Raw genomic sequence first — 8,979 nt, forward strand, 5'->3', positions numbered from 1 at the left:
TATGTGGGTTGGGTTTCAGGAGGGGGAGGGGTATGAGGCGGGGGAGGGGTGCGTGGGTGGGGGAGGAGGATTGGGGGAGGAGGGGTATCAGGAGGGGGAGGGGTGTGAGGGGTATACAGGTGGGGGAGGGGTATCAGGAGGGGGAGGGGTGTGAGGGGTATACAGGTGGGGGAGGGGTATGAGGAGGGGAGGGGAGCATAGGTGGGGGGTATCAGGAGGGGGAGGGGTATACAGGTAGGGAGTGGATATGAAGTGGGGGTGGGGTATTGGCAGGGGGAGGGGTATGAGGTAGGACAGGGTATACAGGTGGGGGAGGGGTATTGGGGGGCAGGGCATGAGGCAGGGCAGGGGTTTGACCCACAGCTCAGGCTGGGTCCCCCCCCAGAGGGGTGCGTGGGGGGATTCGAGCCGGGTGACGCTGTCGGGACAGTTCAGGGCTCAGGGCTCATCCCCTCCGGGGGGCACCAGCCCCATCCAGCCCCAGGGCGCCCCGCTCACCTCTGTCCACCCCCCCGCCCGCCTGCTGCCATCGATCGCTCCCCTAATGCAGCCAGTTCCCGGACGCGGCTGGCGGGCACCCAGGGGACCCCACTAATGGATTGGGGGATGGGCTGGGGGAGGCGCTGGCAGCTGGCAGGAAAGGGGGGGCTGAGGCAGTTCGGGGACTGGTGGGCCGGTGGGGGGCTGGGGTCCGTGTCGGGGGGGCCGGGCCGAGGGCTTTGGGGGCCTTTGGTTTGGTTAGGGATTTGTGGGGGCAGGGAGCCAGTGTTGGGGGGATTGGGGCCGTGGGTTTGAGGGAGGGGGGATTTTGACAGGGTGGGAGGGGCAGGGTGAGGTGGGGGCAGGAGGGGAGAAGGGACAGGGTTTCGGGGTTGGGGGATGGAAGCAAAGGCGCCGACTTCTGCCGGTGGGGGCTTGACCCACCCCCGGCCCCTATTCCGACTCCTTCCCCAAATCTCGTCCCGGCCCCACCTCCTCCCCGAGCGCCCTGAAGGAGGGAAGGGGGCCGGGCCAGCGGAGGAGGGATGGAAGGAGGGAAGGGGGCCGGGCCGGAGAAGGGGGGTGGAAGGAGGGAAGGGGGCCGGGCCAGCGGAGGAGGGATGGAAGGAGGGAAGGGGGCAGGGCCGGAGAAGGGGGGTGGAAGGAGGGAAGGGGGCCGGGCCAGCGGAGGAGGGATGGAAGGAGGGAAGGGGGCAGGGCCGGAGAAGGGGGGTGGAAGGAGGGAAGGGGGCCGGGCCAGCGGAGGAGGGATGGAAGGAGGGAAGGGGGCCGGGCCGGAGAAGGGGGGTGGAAGGAGGGAAGGGGGCCGGGCCAGCGGAGGAGGGATGGAAGGAGGGAAGGGGGCCGGGCCGGAGAAGGGGGGTGGAAGGAGGGAAGGGGGCCGGGCCAGCGGAGGAGGGATGGAAGGAGGGAAGGGGGCCGGGCCGGAGAAGGGGGGTGGAAGGAGGGAAGGGGGCCGGGCCAGCGGAGGAGGGATGGAAGGAGGGAAGGGGGCAGGGCCGGAGAAGGGGGGTGGAAGGAGGGAAGGGGGCCGGGCCAGCGGAGGAGGGATGGAAGGAGGGAAGGGGGCAGGGCCGGAGAAGGGGGGTGGAAGGAGGGAAGGGGGCCGGGCCAGCGGAGGAGGGATGGAAGGAGGGAAGGGGGCCGGGCCGGAGAAGGGGGGTGGAAGGAGGGAAGGGGGCCGGGCCAGCGGAGGAGGGATGGAAGGAGGGAAGGGGGCAGGGCCGGAGAAGGGGGGTGGAAGGAGGGAAGGGGGCCGGGCCAGCGGAGGAGGGATGGAAGGAGGGAAGGGGGCAGGGCCGGAGAAGGGGGGTGGAAGGAGGGAAGGGGGCCGGGCCAGCGGAGGAGGTGAGGAATCCGGAAATAACTAGGAACTGAACCCTGGGTACCTGCTGCTCCGATCCATAGGGGACAAGAACCCAGGAGTTGTGACCCGCACCAGGCTGAGCCCCCCAGAACCCCTCCTTTCCTCCCCTTCCTAGGGGGCAGAAACCCTCCCCTCCCCCTCCGGGCAGGGAGAACCCAGGCGTCCTGCCCCCCATTCCCAGCCAGTGGGAGAGAACCCAGGAGTCCTGCACGCCCCCATCCATGTCAGCCCCCTCCCCGTACCCCGAGGAGGAGGGGCGGCCCCCCCCCTTCCTGCCGATGCCCCCCGCGCTGGGCGACGAGTTCTACCCCTTCGCCACGGAGCGGCGGGGGGGGCCCGGAGCGGGGGCCGGGGGGGACCCCGACACCTACGACCCCGGGGTGCTGCTGCAGCGCAAGGAGCAGGACCTGCTGCTGGCCGCCGAGCTGGGCAAGATGCTGCTGGAGCAGAACGAGGAGCTGCGGGAGCGCTGCCAGGTGCTGGCCCTGGACCAAGCGGCCGCCCTGGAGGTGAGACCCCCCCGAGGGCCCCCCGGGCCCAGCCCCGGCCCCCCTGCATCCTCACTCCCCTCCCAGAGCCAGAAGAGAACCCAGGAGTCCGGGCTCCCAGCCGCCTCTCCTCTAACCCCTAGACTCCACTCCCCTCCCCGAACCGGGGGGAGAACCCAGGAGTCCGGGCTCCCAGCCCCCCCTTTCTCTATCCCCTAGACCCCACTCCCCTCCCAGAGCCAGGGAGTGAACCCAGGAGTCCGGGCAGAGAACCCAGGCATCCGGGCTCCCAGCACCCCCTTTCTCTATCCCCTAGACCCCACTCCCCTCCCAGAGCCAGGGAGTGAACCCAGGAGTCCGGGCAGAGAACCCAGGCATCCGGGCTCCCAGCACCCCCTGCTCTGACTCACTAGATCCCCCCCTCCCGTCCCATAGCTGAGGAGAGAACCCAGGTTTCTGGGCTCCCAGCCCCACCCCCACCTGCTCTAATCACTGTCTCTGGCTCAGAGGGGGGGCTGGTCCCTGGGACTTTCTTCCCCCCCGCACCCCCGTGACTCACCCTCCTGCTCTGTTTCTCTCCTGTTCTCCGGATGCCCCATAATTACCCCCCGCCATGCCCGGCTGGGGCCGACGCCCCCCGATACCTGGTCCGACTGGTCCGGCCGGCAGCGCCACCCAGGGGTGCAGCCGGTACCAGGGCCTGGGGTGTCCCCAAGGCTGGGCAGCCGCCCCGATCCGGCCCCAGGGCTTGGGACTGGCTGGCTCAGGGGGGCAGGGAATGAGGCGTTTCCCCTTTAGAGGGTGCCGGCCCTGATCCGGCCTGGGGGGCAGGGGGGGCAGCGAATGGGGCATGGGGCTGTTGCCCCCTAGGGGCGCCAGCCCCGATCTGGCCTGGGGGGGCTGGCTGGATCGGGGGGCAGGGAATGGGGCATGGAGCAGTTCCCCTCTGGGCCTGGGGGGGCTGCCCAGGGCTGGTCTCACCCACCCCCCACCCCCTGACAGAGGCTGGAGCAGGAGAAGTACGAGCTGCGCCGGCAGCTGGCGTCGGGGGTGGCCGAGTGGCAGACGCGGGGGGCGGAGCTGGAGGGGGACCTGGCGGCCCTACGAGCCCAGCTGGGCCACCAGCGGCTGGAGCAGCAGGACACCAGCCGGGAGAGCTCCCACGTGGCACAGGAGCTGTCGGAGCAGAACCAGCGCCTGGCCGAGCAGCTGAGCCAGGTCAGCCCGGACGCCGGGGTTCCTTGGGAGGGGAGGGGGGCCTAGCGGTCAGAGCGAGGGGGCAGGGCTGGGAGCCTGGACACCTGGGTTCCTTGGAAGGGGCGGCCTAGTGGTTGGGGAGGGTGGGCTGGGAGCCAGGACTCCTCAGTTCTCTGGGAGGGGAGAAGGGCCTAGCAGTCAGAGCGAGGGGTGGGGGGCAGGGCTGGGAGCCTGGACAGCTGGGTTCCTTGGGAAGGGAGTGGGGGCTAGTGGTTAGAGTGGGAGGGGGTGGGGCTGGGAGCCAGGACTCCTGGGTTCTCTGGGAGGGGAGGGGAGGAGTGGGTAATACTGGCTGCCTGGACATCCCCTCCGTATCCTATGATCCTATTGGGCTGAAATCCCTTAAGTGGCTCAGGATCCTGGGGGGGTGGGGGGAGGAGTTGGGGGGGCAAGGAGTGAATTTCCTGAGTGGGTGGATTTAAAGGGCCAGTGCTGGGTCCTCGGGAGCCGCCCCGTACCCTCTCAGCTCACAGGTCAGGCAGGTCCCCGATGCTGCGTCTGAGCCCCTCAATGGACCCAGCTCACTCCCCCCTGCCCCCGTCCATCTGTCCGTCTGTCTGCCCCCCCCAGGCCTCCCAGCTGGAGCAGCAGCTGCAGGATGAGCTGATGGCCTTGCGGGTTGAGAATCGCACCCTGGGGATGAGCAGCGCCGAGCACGCGGCCCAGACCCAGAGCCTGCAGGCTGAGGTGAGATACGCACCCTCCCCTCCAGGGGGGTGCCGGCTCGGATCCGGCCCCAGGGCGGAGACTGGCTCGCTCAGGGGGGTGAGGTATGGGGCAGGGGACCTTTCCCCTCTAGGGGGCGCTGACTCCGGTCTGGCCGCAGGGTGGGGACTGGTTGGCTCGGAGGGTGGGGATCTGGACCTGGGGCCTTTCCTCTCCTGGGGGCGCCGGTTCTGACCCGTCTCTCGCTCCCCAGAACCTGATGCTGCAGGAGCGGAAGCAGGAGCTGGAGCGTCAGACCCGGCAGCGGCGGGAGGAGACCGAGGCCGTGCAGGGGCTGGTGGAGACACTGCACGAAACCCTCCTGCTGCGGTGCCGGGAGGTGCACGAGAAGGAGCTGCAGGTAGGGTCAGGGGGCGCTGCACGGCAGGGAGGCTCGGTGGCGGTGGAGGGGCGGGCTGTATTAACCCTTCGTTCCCTTGCCCCCCCAGGCCCAGCAGCTCCGGGCCGAGGCAGAGGAGCTCAGAGTCTCTAACAAGTGGCTCCAGCGCCGGGTGACGGAGATGACGGATGAGATTCGTCTCCACGACTCGGATGCCTCGGTCGCCTCCCTGCAGTCGGAGATCGAGCAGAGCGGCGAGGGGAGCCCGGAGCAGAACGGGGGGCCTGCTAAGGTGAGCAGAAGGGCTCTTGGGGGGTCCCCAACATCCTTGAATGGGCTGGGGCATGTTCCCCTCCGTTAAACCAGCACAAGTCTTTTGTTGGGAAACCTAGAACCCAATCTCTTGGTGAGCCTCGCCATTGCCCAGAAACCCACCCCCTGCTGAGAAACCTAGAACAAACCCAATGTTGGGAAACCAAGAACCTTCTCTTTGGGGGTGTGTAAGTCACGCAGAATCCAATGGTGGTTGAGGAACCTAGAACCACAGCTCAACTAACTCGGAAAGTACCTAGAACCCCAAAGTGGGTGACGGACATGGAAACCTCCCTCTTTGGGGCCACAGAAATTACCCAGAATTCATCCATCATTGGGGAACCTAGAACCTGTTCCTTTGGGAACCTAGAAATTGCTCATCTGAGCACTGGGCCACACCCCAGAGGTAGCTGCATCTCAGTGCCAAAGATGTTGTTCTTGTATTGGGTTAGCTCCTGGCCAGGACCATCTTTGAGGCTGCCTCTGGGGGTCCGAAGACCCCAGCCCGGGGGTCGGAAGAGGAGGGTGAATATGCTAAAAGGGTCTTGGCTCTGACCCAACTGGATCAAGACCTGCTGAGACAGAAAGAGGTAGAGATACAAAAACTCCATGACCAGGTGAGTGTATGTGGGGGGGGGCTCTCTCCTCGCCGAGGTGGGAGGCTATAAGTGGGACCCCAGGTGGGGGACATGGGCGGCTCCCCAGCAGGGGTCGCTCTCCCTGCCCTACCCCCTCTCTCTGCCCCCAGCTGACCCTGCAGCACGTGGAGCTTTGCAGCCTGCGGGGGGAGCTGGCGAACCAGAGACGCCTCTTCCAGGAGAGCGACCGGGACGAGACCCTCAAACTGGCCGTGGCCGACCGGGACGAAGCCATAATAAAGTGAGACCCCCGCCATGCTGCCCCTGCCCGGAGCCAGGCAGTCCCCCTCCCCCGGGGCTGGTGCCTCCTAGAGGGGAAAGGCCCCATGCCCTCTTCCCCACCCCCCTGCATGATGAACCACTGAGGAAGAGAGACCCGTTGTGAACTGCCCCCAAATGACTATCCAGGGAGATAGGGCTGGAGGGGGAACTGGGGGGGCAGGGATGTGAGTGGGGAATACAGGAATGATCGTGGGGGAGGGGAGTGGGGGAGATGTGGCAGGAGGGGGAGGGTTTGATTGGGGTAGGGGAACAGAGAAGATGAGGCTGATTGGGGGAGGGGAGTGGGGGAGATGGGGCAGCAGGGGGCTGGAGCGAGGGAGGCTAGGCTGGAGGGGGGACTGATCGGGGAGGGGAGCAGGGGAGATGGGGCAGGAGAGGAGCAGGAGAGGCTGAACTGGAGGGGGGCTAATCAGGGGAGGGGAGTGGGGGAGATGGGGCAAGAGGCGGTGGCTGTTTGGGGGGGAGGGGAGCAGGGCTGGGTGCTGGGTCTGACCCCTGTGCCCCCCCCCCCACCGCAGGAAGGGCCAGATGGAGCTGGAGCTGGCCCAGGTCTCTCTGGAGCGGGACTCCATGAGCCAACAGCTGCTCGCCGCCATCCGCCAGAAGATGGCGCTGTCCCAGGAGCTGGAGGGCTGGCAGGTGGGTCCTGACTCTGGGGGGCGGAAAGGTTCCCCCCAGGACTCCTGAGTCCCTTTCTTAGCTGGTAGGGGCCCTAAATAGTATCCCGGACTCCTGGGTTCCTACCTCAGTGGCTAGAATCACGACGACTCCTGGGTCCCGTCTGTGGTGGGTAAAGCCCCCAGCACAATGACCCGGACTCCTGGGTCCCATCCGTGGTGGGTAAAGCCCCCAGAACAGTGACCCAGAGACCTGAGTCCCATTCTCAGCTGCTACAGTCTCCGGGACTGTGACCCGGACTCCTGGGTCCCCTCCCTAGCCTGCGGCAATGTTCACCTCGGTGCCCCCATTTCTCGCCCCAGGACGACATGGAGTTCATTATCAAGCAGCAGCTGAAGCTCCAGTGGCAGCAAGAAGGGATCCCCATGTCCCCCGCGGCTCCCTCCAGGACCCCGGAGCAGGCCAAGACCTCGCCTTTCTCTCGGTGCGGGAACAGCGCCCCCAATGGCACCAGCTTCCTATCGCTCTTCAAAAAAAGCTGAGACACTGGGGGCTGGTTCCGGAGGTTCTAGGGAGTGGAGGGGCGGAGGGGTCAGGATGGGGTGAGTGGACACAACACACCAGCATCAAACAAAGGATGCACCAAACCAGCTGGTTACCGAGGTGCCAATGAGATGAGTCCTTGGGTAACTAGCTGCAAGATCACTCAACAGGAGGCTCTAGGTCACTCAGCTAGAGAGTCCGTCCAGAGGATTTCCAGGCACGCCACTGCAAGTCCCAGCTTTCCAAAACCGTCCCCTCTCAATTGCCCAAGTTGATGTTCTAGGTGGGTAAACAGCCATTCTAGGTACTCAACCTCCGAGGTTTAATGCTGCATGTTGAACAAGCTATTGGCTGCTCTAGGTTGCCCAATCCTATCTGACTGGATCATCTGTAGTAGCAGCCCACAGGTTTTCTTACTGCACAATCTGTTGGCTAACTAACCAGCTGTTTACTCCATATTGGCGGGACTAGGGTTCTAGATTATCCTACTGAGTGACCTATATTGGCCATCTTTATACAATTGGATCTGCAGTATTGACCAACCACGAGTTCCCTGTTATCCTACTACATAATCTAGGTTGGCCAACTCTATTCAACTGGATACTCCATATTGAACAAACTAGGGTTCTAGGTTATCTTACCAGGTTATCCAACCCTTCTCACCATGGCTTGACAAACTGGATGGTGCTGATTAGCCAAATGAATGTTTCATGTGAGCCAATTGAGCGTTCTAGGTTAGGCTACTGGATGTGCAAGGATACCCAGACGTCCCTTTCCAAATTGACCAGTTGGATTATCTGTGGCGGTAACAGTTATGGTGCGTGATCCTAGCCGGGGTTCTTGGTTACACCATTCACTCCAAGTGGATGCACCATGTTGACAAAGACATGGTCCTACATCATATCCTGTTTGGAGTTCTAGATCAGAGAACTCACTTCAAGTGGACTCTTCATTGCTGGCAAATCCTCCTGCCCCTCTATACTTCCCAACGGGAGATTTGTTGTCAGCCAATTGACAGTTCTAGATCACCCTACATCCTGTTCTAGATTAGCCCGCTTTTCACTCCCTTGCCCATGGATCTCTAGCTACCAAGACGCATTGCTCATCTGTGTTTTTCAGATGAGAACTCAGGACTAACGTGTATAATGTACAGACAGAAGGTGCAGAACAAGGCATCTGTAAAAATATCTGCTTCAGGTTTGCTGGGGAGGTTCTAGGTGACTCAATACAAGGCACAAAAGGTGGCTGGCCTGAACACTAGGAAGCGAAGAGAAAAGAGGCCATGTAATAACCCTCAGCACTGACCCTTAGCCAGCACCTTCCACTTGATTAGCACTTTATTAACACTGATTAACCCCCTCAACCCAACCCCCGTAAACGGAGTTCCTACCCTTATCCCCACTTCACACAGGGCAAACTGAGGCATGGATAGGCGAAGGGACTTGACCAAGGTCACACAGTGGCAGAGAAGAGATCCCAGGAGTCCTGATGCCCAGCTCCCTCCGCCGCACTAACCCACTAGGCCCTACTCCCCTTCCATGAAGCACCCTCTTAACTGCTCCTTTGGGCGAGTATTTCCAGCTCAAGCTGCAGAACTTGTGAGGTTCTAGATTCTCTCACACACGCAGAGCAGGGCTCACCCCCCTCCAGCAGGGGGCAGAATATTTTGCTACCTTATCTGCTCAACGTGCCCCCTGCACCTTGGGTTATTATAGGATCAAAGGTCTAGCTATCGACACAGGGAACAGGCTCCCGTACTAACCACGGGGACTCAGAGGCTGTCGGTCTCTGTAGTTAACGTGCTCGGGTTGTGACCAGGGATTTTTCTATCCCGCTGCCCTGTGCAGGTATCATTTGTGCCGAGCAAGTATAGAGAGAGACGGTTACTAATCGCTGTGTGTGTGTGTGTCATTTCCACAAGGAGCCAGG

The 8,979-nt window shown here is 63.4% G+C and overlaps 1 protein-coding gene across 1 annotated transcript; it reads left to right on the forward strand.

Moving 5' to 3' along the window:
- Nucleotides 1-1,842: 1,842 nt before the first annotated feature.
- BICDL2 (BICD family like cargo adaptor 2) lies at nucleotides 1,843-8,940 on the forward strand. The gene is made up of 9 exons (XM_038404717.2): nucleotides 1,843-2,376; nucleotides 3,358-3,573; nucleotides 4,183-4,299; nucleotides 4,532-4,678; nucleotides 4,767-4,949; nucleotides 5,422-5,586; nucleotides 5,718-5,848; nucleotides 6,408-6,528; nucleotides 6,870-8,940. Exons 1-9 carry the CDS (start codon nucleotides 2,089-2,091, stop codon nucleotides 7,047-7,049), a joined length of 1,548 nt encoding a protein of 515 aa, XP_038260645.1. The 5' UTR covers nucleotides 1,843-2,088; the 3' UTR covers nucleotides 7,050-8,940.
- The last annotated feature ends 39 nt before the right edge of the window (nucleotides 8,941-8,979 follow it).

This window comes from Dermochelys coriacea, chromosome 6 (assembly GCF_009764565.3).
Source record: "Dermochelys coriacea isolate rDerCor1 chromosome 6, rDerCor1.pri.v4, whole genome shotgun sequence".
NCBI classification, from domain to species: domain Eukaryota; kingdom Metazoa; phylum Chordata; order Testudines; family Dermochelyidae; genus Dermochelys; species Dermochelys coriacea.